At 49.6% G+C, this 15,446-nt stretch overlaps 1 protein-coding gene across 2 annotated transcripts; it reads right to left on the reverse strand.

The window, feature by feature from the left end:
- Positions 1-245: 245 nt before the first annotated feature.
- Positions 246-13,055, reverse strand: SERPING1 (serpin family G member 1). 2 transcript variants are annotated; one of them, XM_027045131.2, is made up of 8 exons: positions 12,452-13,055; positions 11,791-11,868; positions 9,640-10,159; positions 7,983-8,117; positions 5,647-5,850; positions 5,314-5,453; positions 1,949-2,168; positions 246-761 (listed from the first exon to the last, which is right to left on the reverse strand). In XM_027045131.2, exons 2-8 carry the CDS (start codon positions 11,842-11,844, stop codon positions 508-510), a joined length of 1,527 nt encoding a protein of 508 aa, XP_026900932.1. In that variant the 5' UTR covers positions 11,845-11,868; positions 12,452-13,055; the 3' UTR covers positions 246-507. The 2 variants fall into 2 exon arrangements, with proteins under 2 accessions (XP_026900932.1, XP_053059125.1); XM_053203150.1 differs by lacking the exon at positions 12,452-13,055 and having other exon boundaries at positions 11,791-11,961.
- Between the last annotated feature and the right edge of the window lie 2,391 nt (positions 13,056-15,446).

A 15,446-nucleotide genomic window follows, 5' to 3' on the forward strand; every position in this document is an offset into this window, starting at 1 on the left:
AAGGTATCCCAGTGGAATCCATTATAGATCGGTCATCCCCCAACTATTAGAGATGCATGAACAAGTCCCAGGAAGATCAGCCAGGTCGGTAAGACCACTCCTCCACTCCCAAGACTTATGTGAAATAAGTGGTTGCTATTTTAAGCCACTAAGTTTGGGATGATTTGTTACCCAGCAATACTAGCTGATACAGGGGCCATGGGAGCCCTTGTCCTCAAAAATTGAAAGGCAAATAAGAGAGAAAGTCATGGTCTGCCAGGTTTTATTTGTAGAGTCTGGTGAACTTGAGCCAGAGAAAGCTGCAAACAAGTGTTTTGGGGAGCCATAGGGAAGGGACATTAGATGTAGGTCCCTCAGCAGACCCCGAGGGCACCCTTCACATGGAGGCAGGGAACACACGAGGCGGAAGGTGGCTGGAGGTCAGTCCAGGCAGGCAACAGCAAGGCTGCTACCAGAAGGGCGAGGCTTGAGGGGGAGGGCTTGCCTTAGCCTGGTGGCCTGCGGGTCTCAGATCCTGGGGTCATACACCCGCCCCATGAAGACAGGGAATTTGTGCTGCTGGTCCCAGATCAGGAAGAGGAAGGGCTGCTGCACTTCAAAGACTAGCAAATTGCGGGCCACGGAAACAGCTGAGGCCGCAGCCGCCTCCACCCCGGACTCCGTCAGCTCCAGCATGGCCTGGTGCTGCATCGCAGAAACCTGAAGATCCGTGTCGTCTGTCAGCCCGCACAGGTTGAGGTCGTAAATAAAGTCAAAGAATTCTAGAGCAGACCAGAGAAAAACAAGGAGTCAAAGACCAGCAGGAGGGATGCCTGGCTGGCTCAGTCCGTAGAGCGTGCAATTCTGGATCTTGGGCTTGTGAGTTCGAGCCTCACATTGGGTGTAGAGATTATTGAAAGAAAGGAAGGAAGGAAGGAAGGAAGGAAGGAAGGAAGGAAGGAAGGAAGGAAGGAAGGAAGGAAGGAAAGAAAGAAAGAGAAAGAAGGAAGGAAAGAGGAAAGAATAAGGAAAGAAGGAAAGAAAGGGAACAAGCAAGAGAAAGAGAGGCAGGGAGGAAGGAAGGAAGGAAGGAAGGAAGGAAGGAAGGAAGGAAGGAAGGAAGGAAGGAGACCAGAATGAAAGCCTCAGCTGCTGAAGACATTTGTCCTATATTGTCTGGGTTAGAACCAAGCCCCAATACTCTCTTTGTCCACTTCCCTTGCTTGTCAAATTATATATTGTGCCTTCTGGTCCACTTTCTTACATCCTGTATCAGTGGGCTGATCTTCACTCCAACTACCACCCTCTCCGAAGAGGTGAGAGGCCTTGCCACACACCCCCCAACAAAGAACATTGAGAAATGATATTCTTGCTTCCTTGGACCTTAGAAGTGAGGTCATACACCAGAAAGAGGTCATATGTTACCAAATGAGGTCATATACTAGGAAACAAGTTCACCTATTAGAGGGTTCTATAACAGAAAATGAAATGATATATCTGGACATGAGGTCAAAGATCTGGAAGTGAGGCCAAAAGTCAGGTAAGAGATCTCTGTTGCCTCCCCTAAACTCCGAGGCCTCCAGACTCTATTATGCAGATAGTTTCTTGCATAGTCCATGGGGTGGCTGCGTGTTATGAAAGGTCCCTGGGGAAGGAGCATCCATAACCCACCCCGGGCACCTGTCCCGGTGTCTATGACACGATGAACCAGAGTAGGAATAGTCGAGATGGAGACCTGGGTTGATGTTCTTGTTCATTTCTAATGAGCTCAAGGGACCTTGGGTGAGTCATATAAACACCGAGTCTCAATTTCCTCAATGATCCAATGGGATGATAGCATCTTCCCCTCTAACTCACAGGACTGAGGAATAACCTGAGATGATGGAGGTATAAAACATCCTAGAGAGTGCTAAACCACATCCTCTCCACCCCAATGGCCTCGGAGTAATCCTGAGCTGCCAGAGCTTACTTAGGTTCTCCACGACCGTCAGTAGGTCTTGCTTGCTCGTCACTTTGATGCGGGGTAGCGTCAGGAGAGTGGGCTGGAATTTGGTCATCTCCAGCTTCTTCATGACAGCCTTGAAGACAGTGGGGCTGAGAGCTCGTTCCAGGTCTTCAAGATGGTGTTTCGTGTTCTGGGGCACCAGGATCACCAAGCTGAGGTTGTGGGAGAGCTGCAGCTGCCCCACCTGGAGGGTAAGAGATGCGCCTTCTCAGCCTTCCGACCCCGGCTCTCCTGGCTCCCACCCCCTGCGTCCCGAGGCTTATCGTTGGTCTGCCGCCATAGTCTGTGCTACCGCAGCAAGCCGCAGCCGGACCCAGGCTCCCAAGCTTGGCAACAAAACGGGGAGGCTGGCTGGGTGAACGGTGCCAGTCTAGCTCTGTGAGTTGCATCTCTGGCGAGATGCAGAGAGAATAAGTATGGCTTTCTGATCACACAGGCGGAGGACTATACCCTGACTCCGCTGCTGACTAGCTACACAGTATAGGCAAGTAAGTTGATCTGAGCCCTGTTCCCTTCCCCTCCACTGTGCTGTGCATAATGTATATAACAGTCATCACATCAGTCCTTTTATTTATGTGTTTAATTTTTTTAAAATTTTTTTGAGAGAGAGAGAGAGAGAGAGAGTGAGTGCATGAGCTGGGGAGGGGCAGAGTGAGCGAGGAATCCAAAGTAGCTGTCAGCTACTTCTGAACGATCAGCAAGGAGCCTGAGATGGGGCTCAAACCCACAAACTATGAGATCATGACCTGAGCCGAAGTCAGATGCTTAACCAACTGAGCCACCCAGGTGCCCCAAATGCTTATTTATTTTTGAGAGAGAGAAAGTGGGGGAGGGGCAGAGAGAGAGGGGAACAGAGGATCCGAAGCAGGCTCCGTGCTGACAGCAGAGTCCAAAGTGGGGCTCGAACTCACGATCTGTGAGATCATGACCTGAGGCAAAGTCAGAGGCTTAACCAACTGTGCCACCCAGGTGCTCCAGATCAGTCCTTTGAAGGATGTTTTTAAAATTTTTAAGATATCTTTACACCCACCATGGGGCTTGAACCCACAACTGTAAGATCAAGAGTCACATGCTCCCAAGACTGAGCCAGTCAGGCGCCCCAGTCCTTTTAAAGACTTTTGGTGGCTCTTTATTGTCTATGAGATTAAGTATAAATCTCTTCGTGCGGCATTTGAGATTGTGTACAAGCCGATCCTAGCCTACCTGTCAAGCTTGCCATTAAAAGGACTTCCAACTGGTGGTCAGACAGAAGTGTGACACAAGTACAGGACCCATAGGTCCAATATAGAGGGGCTCTCAACCCGGGGTGAATTTGCTCCCAGTGGACACTTGACAATGTCTAGACACATTTTGGTTGTGACAATTGGAAGGGAGGGGACCCACAGTGCTGCTGGCATCTAGCGGTAGAAGACAGGGATGATGCTAAAATCTACACAGTGCCCAGGATAGCCCCTCATAACAAAGAATTATCTAACCCGAAATGTCAATAGTGCCAAGGTTGAGAAACCATAGTCTAATAGGATGTAAGAGACTATAATTACAAGGGCACCATGGTTGAGGTTGGGATAGGAATGAGAAGAATCTAGAATGCAGAATTCAACTGGGCAATAAAGAAATTAATGGAAACCCATCGATTGATGGAATGCAAAATAATGGCCTGGAAGAAACTGGCGATAAGCTGGTATCAACTGAAGAACATGGACAAAGGGTCCCTGTTGGCATAGGCACTGAATAGGGCAGACTCATCTGGAAATGTATACCCTTCAGGTCCTGGGTATAGACCTTGAATCTCTTACCATAAGATTACCATGTTGTGGCCTTAAATTTTCAAGCCAGTAACCCTTGTATTCCTGAATTGGTAAATCTAACCTCCTTAGTTGGGTAAATGTTCTTGAGTCCCAGTAAGCCTTAGAATTAAGTACGAGTTTAACAAAGTAAACCAACTCCATAGTATTAACATCAGAGTATATTCAGGGTGGTTGGTTTGTTCATTATTCAAAATGGTGTTTATAATTTTTAAGAGAACAGACATTGGGGCGCCTGGATGGCTCAGTCAGTTGAGCATCCAACTTCAACTCAGGTCAAGATCTCACGGTTCGTGGGTTCGAGTCCCACACTGGGCTCTATGCCAACAGTGTGAAGCCTGCTTCAGATTCTTTCTCCCTCCCACCCTCTCTCTGCCCCTCCCCTGCTCATGCTTTTCCCCATTCTCTCTCTCAAAAATAAATAAACATTAAAAATATAATAAATAAACTCATAAGAGAATCAGACATGTTAGTTTTATGCTTTTAAGCAAAAAAAAAAAAAGGTGTAGGATAATTTGAGAATGATATTGAGATGTTGGTGGAAAGTTGATTTACTCTTCAAATTCAATTTTTACTTTACAGTAAGATGTAGGTGCTTAGAAAGATCCAGGCAACAGGGGGGTTGTAATTCAGCCCTGATGGGTATCTGGCAGGCTTAAAAAGAAAATCAAGTATATTAAACTTATAAAGTATTTTTTATAAAGCAAAATATATGGACAAGCTCAAATTGCTTGTGGAAATATGAACCATAGTTGTAAATGGAATAAATAGTTTAAAGGAGTTTAATCTGGCGGCGCCTGGGTGACTCAGTCAGTCAAGTGTCTGACTTGGTTTCGGCTCAGGTCATGGTCTTGTGGTTCATGAGTTCGAGCCCCACGTTGGGCTCCACACTGACAGTGCATAACCTGCTTGGGATTCTCTCTATCTCTCTGCCCCTCCCCTGTGCATGCTTGCTCTCGCTCGCTCTCTCTCTCTCTCTCTCTCTCTCAAAAAAAACAAAAACAAAAACAAAAACACAAAACCAGAAACTTCTGGGATCTGTATTCAATCTTCCCACCCTTCCCATCCGTTGACATTTTACCATTCAATTTCTGCTAAGGAACATATGCCATTTAACACATGCACACACGTGCACTTACCACGCACATGCACACACAGCTATACCTACCCATACCCATGTACATCTACATACGCATGCTATACACACGACTTAACTAAGCCACCAGGGTCTCCTGGTGGGTTGACGAGAAAAAGAAACAGATGAACAGACTCACTTTTTGACATTCGATGCAGTGGAGATGAAGCAACTTTTAGAATCCTGCTTTCCAGCCTAAAATAAAGCATGCCTGCCTCGGCCAAGCTAGAGAGGGGAAAAGCAGAAAAGATAGGGTGGAAATACAGATGGAAGGAGTAGAAATGAGGACTTCATAAGGGTATGCCCCACACTGATGGGGGCCGTGGCATAAAAGACACCAGGACCTGCCAGAGGCTATGAAATGAGAGTGGGAAGGGCCCAGAACATACCTTGGCTTTCAAAGTTGGGTCAGTGAAATGGGCCACCGGGTATTTCTTGCTGTTCATCATGGATGCTTTTATCACAGAGGATTTGAGGTAAAAGGGCTCCATCCTGGTTCTTTTTGGATCAAAGGTTGTCTTCCACTTGGCTAGAGGGAAGGGGAAAGAGAATTACTCTAAGCAGGTGGGCAAGGGATGACGAGGAGCTCAAAGCCCTGTTGGCAAGGGGTGGGCCGGGCACAAGGGGGTCCAGCTGTGGAACTTGGGGTTGCGTGGGCTTTCAAGGCAGGAAGAGGGAAAGGACTCAGGGCAGAAAGACCGCGTGGCTTAAGGCTCCCTTACCACTCAGGTAGACGGCGTTGAGGAAGACCAGGCAGGTGTCAGAGGGCAGGCTGTCCAGCAGCTGCGTGATCTTGTGGCTGGTCTTCTCCGCCACCCAGGTGTTGATGAGCTCCGTATTGACATCACTGTCGTTTCCCAGGACTGTGGGTCTGCTGCCATAGAGGTTCTGAGAGGCATTCACAAAGGTGTCTCTTACGGCCAGGTCTGGGGGGCGGGAGGCAGGTGGAGAGAGGGAGGCATGAGTCCCCTGAACATCCTCTGCCTTCTAGGAGAAGGCTGTGAGAGGGAACGCGTTTCCTATCGCTCTCAGCTCGCCGCAGCGAACGCGGCAGGCTGGAGCAGGGGGCCAGCCCGCTCCTCTTACAGACACGACAGTGGAGGCCCGGAGAAAGCCAGCCCTGAACTGAAGACAGGACCCATCCGAGGCCCTTGCTGTCTCTCCTTGCCGTGTGGTTGTAGCTCGGCAAAATAACTCTTCTGAGATACTAACTTCCATTTGCCAGTGTTTTCCCTACTCTCTCCCCTGAATTCAGCAGGGAATGGACTCTGCTTCTCGGTGTCAGTGGAAATCCGGTGAGATTTCCTGGCTTTTCTTCTCTAAAGTTCAAGTCCACTAAAGAAAATAGTGTTTGGGGGAGCCTGGGTGGCTCAGGCGGTTGAATGTCCGACTCTCGATTTCGGCTCAGGTCATGATCTCACGATTCGTGAGTTTGAGCCCTGCCTCGGGCTCTGCGGTGACACTGCAGAGTCTGCTTGGGATCCTCTCTCTCTGTTCCTCCCCTGCTTGTGCTCTCTCTTTCTCTCTCAAAATAAATAAATAAATAAATAAATAAATAAATAAATAAATAAATAAATAAATAAATACATACTTTAAAAAAAAGGGGGGGAAATAGTGTTTGAAGAGTAATTTTTCTTGGACTAAATAGATAACATCAAATGCAGTTGTGTTTTCTACCAATCTAGCAAGACAGAGGATTGAGTGGATTTGTAGCAAATAAGTAAATGCAGTGTTTCTTGAACACCTCTGAGACGATTTTGCCCATCTCTAAAAAGAGGGTATTTTTTTTTTTAAGATAATGGGCTGATGGCTGAGTTTCCTTTGTTTCTTCTTCTTCTTCTTTTGTTTTGCTTCCCTGTGTTTTCTGTTTTTTACAATGAGTAAGTATTGCTTTTTAAGTTTAAAAAAGTGGCGCCTGGGTGGCTCAGTTGGTTGAGTGTTCGACTTCAGCTCAGGTCATGATCTCACAGTTCGCGGGTTCGAGCCCCAAGTCAGGCTCTGTGCTGACAGTTTGGAGCCTGGAGCCTGCTTCGGATTCTGTGTCTCCCTTTCTCTCTGCCCCGCCCCCACTTGTGCTCTGTCTCTCTCTGTCTCTCTCTGAAACAAATGAACATTAAACATTTTTAAAACAAGTTTAAGAAAAACAGGAAAAAGTTTTCCCTTTAAAGAAGGGGGTCAGACTAGATCTGTAGTTTTCGAACCTCTTTAAGGAGCAGAACTGTGGTTTTAAATAGTCATGTCTGAAGCCCACAGTTAAAAGGGTTCTGGTGGAAGCTGGGGGAGGGCTCGGAGCCTGGCTGGCCCCATCTGCCCCCCGCCCCCACAGCTGGTACCCCACCCACCACTCAGCCTCCCTGATCACCCCCCTAACTTCCACCACGACCCCTGAAGCAGCTCAGCAGAACCCCAGGGCTCTGGGGAAGAAAATTTGAAAATAACTGTATTAGATCATTTTGGAAGCTTATTAACCTTATTACATACTCAATAACGCAATATACGTAAATGACCACAAATTCACAGAACACAAAAGTGCAAACAACTACAAGTCTCAAGGCTCCCCTGACCCAGATTAATAAAAAATTTTCAACTTGAGGGGCACCTGGGCGGCTCAGTCGGTTAAGTGTCTGACTCGTGGTTTTGGCTCAGGTCATGATCTCATGGGGTTCGTGAGTTCAAGCCCCACCTCAGGCTCTCCCAACTCCGGATTCTCTCTCTCTCTCTCTCTCTCTCAAAATAAATGAATAAGCTTAAAAGAATTTTTTTTTTTTTAACTTGAGCTCTCTGGTCCTATCTATGAATAAATGCAGAAGGCCACTCTTAATCTAATCAGGGTTGATGTATGGAAATGACTTACCAAGGCCTTACCAGGAGAACCATCCAGCGCCTAGAGCCAAATGGCATTCCTGCTGAGGCCCTCACCCGCTCTGCAGTCCATCGCTCTGCAGTCCATCGCTGATGTTCTAGCTCTAATGTTCCCTCCAGCCTCTTTCCCCAGGTCCCCCTCAGAATCCTCTCCAATCCCTGCTTAGCAGCTGTTGTCTTCTCCCAGGAAACTCACCTGGGCTGTGGAAGATCTGAGAGAATGAAGTGAAGCCTTTGGATGTGAAGGCCTTCATGGCCTGGTGGACACAGGCAAAGTCCTCGGGGTAGGAAAGGAGGCTCTCCAGGTTTCTCTTGGTGCTGTCCCCAGCGCCTACGACCAAGGGCAGAAATGAGGGAGAACTACAGGAACGGGGGACCCACCATTCAGGACTAGGATTGAGAGACCAGGCTGGAATTATGGGGGGGGGGTGCTGTTTCTTGCTTTGAAGGGAATCGCAAATCATCTGAGTGGGCTCGACTGTTTCAAAAGAGAATTCCTATGTCAAAGACAGGGGTGGGGGAATTGGGAATAATCACGGATAAGCTTTTCCAAGGCTTTGAATACTCTCCATTTTTCTACCTAATTTTAATCCCACACATCACGGAAGGCCTAGTCCAATCACTGCCTGTTTCACACGTACTATTACTTAGTTGGTTTGGGTTTACAAAGGTTTACCCTATAAGCAGGGACACTGGCTCACTCATAAGAGGAGACACCAGAGAATCACAAAACAGCATAGATGTTTGGGGGCACCTGGGTGGCTCACTTGGTTAAGCATCTGACTCTTGATTTCAGCTCAGGTCATGATCTCATGGTCCGTGACTTCAAGCCCCAAGTCCGGTTCTGCGCTGACAGTGTGGAGCCTGCTTGGGATTCTCTCTCTCTGTCCCTCTCCTGCTCCCTCCCTCCCTCTCAAAATAAACAAATAAACTTAAAAATTAAAAAAAAAAAAGAGCATAGATGTTCAATACCCTTTCAGTTATTCATTATTAGATGTTCATTGTGCCCCTCTTCTGTGCAGTAACAGATAAAATTTATGGAACACTCTAGGGGGTGTAGATAGAGGTTAATCCCACGGGACTTAATAGCATCTCTCAGGAAGGCAGAGGATGAACATTTTTTTGACCTCCCTCTGAGCCAGGCACTAAGCTATCTGCTTTCTTTTTTGGAGTAGGTACAACCATGTCCATGTCACACCTGAGGACTCAGGCTCAGAGAAGTTAAGGAGCCTGCCAAGGTCACACAGCCAGAAAGCACCGTCAGCATGATTCTATTCTACGTCTATCAGTCATGGCTTCACCTTCCTTACCGCCTTACCCTGAACCAAGGCTGGTGACTGGAACTTTGCTTTCTATGTTCCTGTGTCGAAAATCATGTGACTTCACTCATATGAGGACTTTAAGAGATAAAACAGATGGACATAAGGGAAGGGAAACAAAATATAAAAACAGGGAGGGGGACAAAGCAGAAGAGACTCATAAATACGGAGAACTGAGGGTTACTGGAGGGGTTGTGGGAGGGGGATGGGCTAAAGGGGGAAGGGGCATTAAGGAATCTACTCCTGAAATCATTGTTGCACTAGATGCTAACTTGGATGTCAATTTAAAAAAAATAAAATAAAAAATGTATGTTCCTGTATCGTCCGTGCGGTTTTATAGGCCACGGTGCCTATCAAATCACTGTTTGCTGAAGGCATACATGAATGCTCAAGAATGAAGTTACCCTCCCCCCAAACGTAGCCCATTTTTATAGCTTCCTCCCTGAGGCATCGGGGGTTTGTAGGCATGTGGGTGGGGGACCCTCCTGGGAGGGGCCAACGTACAACTTGGAGAGAACTTTGTCAGGTTCTTACCAAGCAGGACCTGAGTTAGGAGACTGGCAATGCTGAATGGAGAAAAGGCCATGTTGGTCTCCACCTTCTTAATTGCTGAGAAGGCATGGTAGAGCTTCACCGAGAAGTCCATCAAAGCCTCTCCCAACATGGACTCTGCTGACTGACTCTCCACGTCAGAGCAGGAAGTATCAGGCCCCGGACAGAAGGGTGCCGTAGTGGGCTCGGTAGTGGGCTCGGTAGTGGGCTCAGTAGTGAGCTCAGTAGTGAGCTCAGTAGTGGGCTCGGTAGTGAGCTCAGCAATGGGCTCGGTCGTGGGTTGAGTAGTGGACTGGATGAAGGGCTGACGGGTGGATTCAAAAGCAGTATTAGTTGTTTCGACAGTCGAGCTGGTTTTCAACAAGGTGGAAGAGTCCTCGGTGTGCTGAATGGATACATCCTTGGGGATCTCTCCCTCCAAGATGTGTTCTTCGCTGTCTCCTTGCCAGCTCTCTGCCGTGGAGCTCTGGCTAGGAACACTCAGATCTGAGGAGGCTCTAACCTGCGGTTCGAGAAACGGAGTTTCATTTTTCCCGCCACGAAGCACAGTCCCCCTTAAACACTCAAAGCGGGAAGGGAAGGGGGGGGCTGTGGAAAACGTCCCGTACTGGAGAATAACTGCTGGAAAAACCTGGTGGGTAAGGGGCCTGCCTGAAGCTGCCAACCACTAGTTTTTCCAGAGAAGGGGCAATGCAGGAGCCGGTGGGGGCAGGGGTGGAGGCAGGGATAATCTCCGCAAAGGTAAGGAGCAGACAGGGACTCTGTTAACTCTGGGCAATCACTGCCTTACGGCAACTGCCGTAAGTTGGCAAATGCCAACTGCCATTTATCTATGTTCTTGCAATTTCTTCTTCTTCTTTTTCTTAATGTTTACTTATTTTTGAGAGAGAGAGCAGAAGCAGAGGAGGAGCAGAGAGAGAGGGAGACGCAGAGGGAGCTCCAGGCTCTGAGCTGTCAGCATGGAGCCCAACGTGGGGCTCGAACCCGCGAACTGTGAGATCTCATGACCTGAGCCAAAGTCGATGCTTAACCGACTGAGCCACCCAGGCGCCCCTCTTGCAATTTCTTTTAGGTATTGGCCTCTCTCGGCTCACCTGCCAGGCCAATAGAGATATTTGAGCTCGTGATCTTTGCGTGAGAACTGTGGTTTTTCAAACTGTGGGTTGCAAGCCGTTACAGTAGTGCCTACTGAAAACCCCCAGCGTTCCAAAAGAAAGGAAGGGAGGAGAAAGAAATAGTATAGACCAGGGGCTCTCAGTCCGAGACCACTTTAATCCCTGGGAACTTTTGGCAATGTCTGGAGGCAGTTTTGGTTATCTTACGGGAGGGAAGGGGATTGGGGGGTAGGGTGGAGTTGCTAATGGCCATCTAGTGGGTAGAAACCGGGGATACTGCAAAGCGTCCTCCAGTGCACAGGATAGCTCCTCCTACTGAATTATCCAGCCCCAAATGTGATGGCTATTATCCCATCTCACTGATAAAAGAAACTGATGCTGAAGATATTCAGTAACTAACCCAGGGTCTCACAGAAGCTGATGATTCGACTCTGATTCCAGATCCCTCGCTCATCAAAGGGCAGCACCTGCTGATTCTCTAATGGCACTACCCGGGCCAACTTCCACACTGGACCATCCCTGCACAGACGCGCAAAGCAAGCGCCCACCTTCCTCCTGACTCCCACACCTCTGGGACCTCTCGCTGCGATCGGCCCCCACCCAGACCCCCAGAGTGTTTTCACGGGCGCAGCCCCAAGAGAACCAGGGTCTCAGCAGCCGTGGCCCCACCCCACCCCGCAGCTCAGTTTGCCACCATAACCCCCGGCTTCTAGATCACAGAATGCTGTCCATCTCCTGGCCCTCTCTGACCCTCCCGCTCTATTCTCCACTTTATAAACCATCACAGGTAAGCTCGGGGAAGGGACTTGCTCAAGGCCACCCCAACTGGTGGGCAGCGGGCCGGGATTAGAACCTGGCTCCTGCCTCGCTCTCTCCGAACCCCGGGGCAAGGACCACACTTGCTGATGTCAAGAGGAGCTCTCTTCGTTCTCCGGGCCTGGAACGGTTAAACCTCAACCCCCTTCCCCTTCCCCCGCCCCCCCCCCCCCCCCCCCGTCCCTTCGAAGGGACCACTCACCCCAGCCAGCAGCAGCAGCAGCAGGAGGGTCAGCGAGGTCAGCCTGGAGGCCATCTGGGCGACGGCGTCAGCCGGGACCTGCGGAGCCAGCCGGCGTTGCAGTCAGCGCCCAGCCCTGGGGCCCTGGGGGCTTCCACCCCACAGCACCTTCCACCCACCCTGGGCCCGCCCCCATTCGGTTCCCGGCCTTAGCCCCTCAGCGCGAATCCCCTCCTCCTTCTCCTCCTCCTCTCCCAGGCTCCTCCCCTTGTTTTGTTTTCCCCTAACCGCTTCCCTTTCCCGGCACCGGCTGGCCCTTCCTTCCCCCTCCCAAGGCCGGGTCTCCATCCATCTGTTCCATCCAGAGTCCGGCTTTAAAGCCTAACAATGACGCTAGAGGCAGGGGGAAGCAGGGGAGGTCCAGAGGGGGCTGGGCACCACAGCTCAGGCGGGAGCGGGAGGGGGGTACGGTGGGGGGGTTACGGTGGGGGGGGGTAGAGAGGGGCACTGAGGGGAGGGGGTAACGGGAGGAGGGGAACGGAAGTCTTCAGTGGAAGCAAGTCTATAGAAACTTCAGAGATAAAAGGGGGGCAAGAAACCAGGGAAGGGAAAGGAGACGAAGACACCCCACTCCCCACCCCACCCCCCTGCACCCCTGCGCCCCCCTCCCCCATCACCAAACCTGCTCCAAACTCCTGGACGCTGGGCAGCTTCAGTGCCGACTGAGTGGATAGTCCCGCAGGGTCAGGGAGGTGGGGTGCGTGGTGGGGTCGGTCTTGGCTATTGGCTGGCTCAGGACACTGCCCAGTTACAAATTAAGGATGATTGATCGCCGCTGTGAGTTCCCGTAAATGGGGATGGGACGGACCACTCGGTCGGGCTTCGTGGGGCCGGGCCAGATTTCAGCCCCAAGCCCCTTGGGAGCCCGGGGTGGAGAAGCTTGGGTGCAAGTTCTCAGCCCTACACACCCAAAGTTCCTCTTCCGTCTTCATGGGTCCTGATGAAACTGCATAGACCCAGAATATACTCCATAGTTTACAAGCAACCAGCTTTTGGGGAATTGCTCAGCTCTGCTAATCCTCAAAGTAACCCTTTGGAAATCGGTCTCATTGTGCCCGTTTTGTAGTTTAAAAACCTGAGCCTTGGAGCAGTTAAATGTCTGGCCTGTGATCACCCGCACTTGGAAAATAGCCTGGACTCTGACCTAAATCCCCTCAAGTCCTGAGCTCGGCCCTGTTCTCCCGTGTGCTGTGCGGGTGTCGTGCTTCGCCGCTGGAGACCTGGAATGAGTGGTTCTTCGCTTGTAGAACAGGGGAGGGATCCGCGAGGCCGCCAGCCCAGCAAGCATTCATTCCCCTTATGCCTGGGCAGATGGTTGGGTGTGAGGCCAGTGGCCTGGGAACCAGCAGACCTGGCGGTGAGGCCTGGCTTGCTGTGTGACCCCCAAGTTGTTTCCCCCTCGCACCAAGCCCTCCTCTCTGGGTTGCCAGATAAAATACAGGAAGCCCTGTTACATTTGAATTTCAGATAAACAACCAAAAAAAAAAAAAAATTCTTAGGAAGTATGTTCCAGGCAATATTGGGAAATACTTAAATATTTTTTTTCCTCCTGGGGCGCCTGCATGGCTCATTTAAGCGTCCGACTGCGGCACAGGGCATGATCTCACAGTTCGTGAGTTTGAGCCCCACATTGGGCTCTCTCCTGTCAATGCAGAGCCTGCTTTCCATCCTCTGTCTCCCTCTCTCTGTGCCCCTCCCCTGCTCACTCTCTCTCTCTCAAAAAATAAATAAATAAATAAATAAACATTAAAAAGTAATAATAATATTTTTTGGTCCCTTATCTGAAATTCAAAATTAACTGGGCATTCTGTATTTTATTTGCTAATTCTGGCAACCCTTCCCTCTTTGCCCAACAAGGTTTCTGATATGGCTGTAAAGTTCTATGATCATCTCACTGCTGGGCCAGTCCTGTTTAGAACAGTCAGGAAAGTTAGCTGCTAGCTTCAGAACTGCTATCCTAAGGGACTGCCCAAGGACAGGATGAGAGAATATGTGTGCGTCTCCTTGAGGGTCATTGGAAAAGACCCATAAAGACTGTGCTTTGCTGGTGGTCCACTTCCTATGGCCACTTGGGAACCCCCTCAGCCATGGGGCAGTTCCTTCACCACAAGGGCACAGAGGATGCCACTTCCCCATCCCCAGGCCCAAGCTGGGGGCCTGGGACACACACTGAGCTTGTGGATTCTGGGAAATTGGGTCAGCCAAACAAAAAGAAGGTGGTGGAAAGCAACCTCATTCATCCTTGTTAATTTTCATGACACCTATGAAGTGGGTGCTCATATTAATCTCATCTTAAATTAAAAAAAAGAGAGGGGCGAGGAGCCTGGGTGGCTCAGTCAGTTAAGCCTGCAACTCTTGATTTTGGCTTAGGTCATGATCTCACCAACGGTGAGATCTTAAGACCCGCCTCTCTGTGTTAACAGCACTCAGCCTGCTTGGAATTCTCTCTCCTTCTCTTTCTTCCCCTCCCTCGAAATAAATAAACATTAAAAAAAAAAAAAAAAGAGGACATGTTCTGGAGTGCCTGGGTGGCTCGGTCGGTTAAACGGTTAAGCGTCTGACTTTGGCTCAGGTCATGATCTTGCTGTTCATGAGTTCAAGCCCTGCCTTGGGCTCTGTGCTGACAGGTCAGAGTCTGGAGCCTGCTTCATTCTGTGTCTCCCTCTCTCTCTGCCCTTCCCCTGCTCATGCTCTGCCTCTCTCTCTCTCTCTCTTTCTCAAAAATGAATAAACATTAAAAAAATAAATAAATAAAATTAAAAAGAGAGAGAGAGTGGCGCTTGGAGGGCTCAGTCAGTTGAGCATCTGACTTTTGATTCTGGCTCAGGTCGTAACCCCAGGGTCTTGGGATAGAGTCCGCATCAGGCTCCGTGCTGAGTGTGGAGCCTGCTTAAGATTCTCTCTCCTTCTGCCCATCTCCCCTGCTCATGCTCTCTCTTCTAAAATTAAAACAAAAAAAAATTTTTTTTTTTTTTAAGAAGAGAGAGACTCATAGAAATTAATCGATCCATTCAACATCACATAGCAAGTAAGTGACGAGCCAGGATACGGAACAAGTCTGTCTGAACCACAAATCCTGATGAATCCTTGTAAAAAGAGGTAGACACCAGGGGTTAACCTGAAGCAGGCACCAGAGTGAACATCTCCCGTCCGGCAGCCAGAGGGTGGTGGTCTGTGGACCAGTCTCTGGGTGGAGAAGGCCCGGTGGAGACGTTTGCCCAGTCTGTGGGTCTACCTCCTCAGCCATCTCAGCTCTCTGGCTACTCTGGACATTCAGAGGGTGTCTTTGCTTTGTGGAGATTCTCCTGTCTGATGAGGTTGATATTAAAGCTGAAGATCTTCCCTGGCTGAGGACATTAGCATTTTTCCCCAAGACGAATGGCCTGCGGTTGACTTAATTAGGATATTTGCAGGATTTCTCACTACTATGGGTGTTCGGATAGCCAATCAGCTCAGGGCTGTGAAATCAGACCAACCCTGGGGGGGCAGGTCTAGGGTTTCTCTGCCTTGAGAACCTTCCCTTCTGGTGGGGACCTCTTCCCCCATATTGATATGCAGATGGCTTCTCCTCACTTGGGTATCCTGGGTGAGGTTCAAGTTCTCATTAAAGCTCTTTC

This window comes from Acinonyx jubatus, chromosome D1 (assembly GCF_027475565.1).
Source record: "Acinonyx jubatus isolate Ajub_Pintada_27869175 chromosome D1, VMU_Ajub_asm_v1.0, whole genome shotgun sequence".
NCBI lineage: Eukaryota > Metazoa > Chordata > Mammalia > Carnivora > Felidae > Acinonyx > Acinonyx jubatus.

What these genes read in the sequence shown, in the direction of transcription:
- SERPING1 (XM_027045131.2), bottom strand. Translation starts at nt 11,844, where the DNA reads ATGGCCTCCAGGCTGACCTCGCTGACCCTCCTGCTGCTGCTGCTGCTG. An exon ending in CAACGCCGTCTACCTGAGTG is followed by an intron (nt 5,454 to 5,646) that starts GTAAGGGAGCCT and finishes CCTTCCCTCTAG; the next exon opens with CCAAGTGGAAGACAACCTTT. An exon ending in GACGGTCGTGGAGAACCTAA is followed by an intron (nt 762 to 1,948) that starts GTAAGCTCTGGC and finishes GGTCTGCTCTAG; the next exon opens with AATTCTTTGACTTTATTTAC.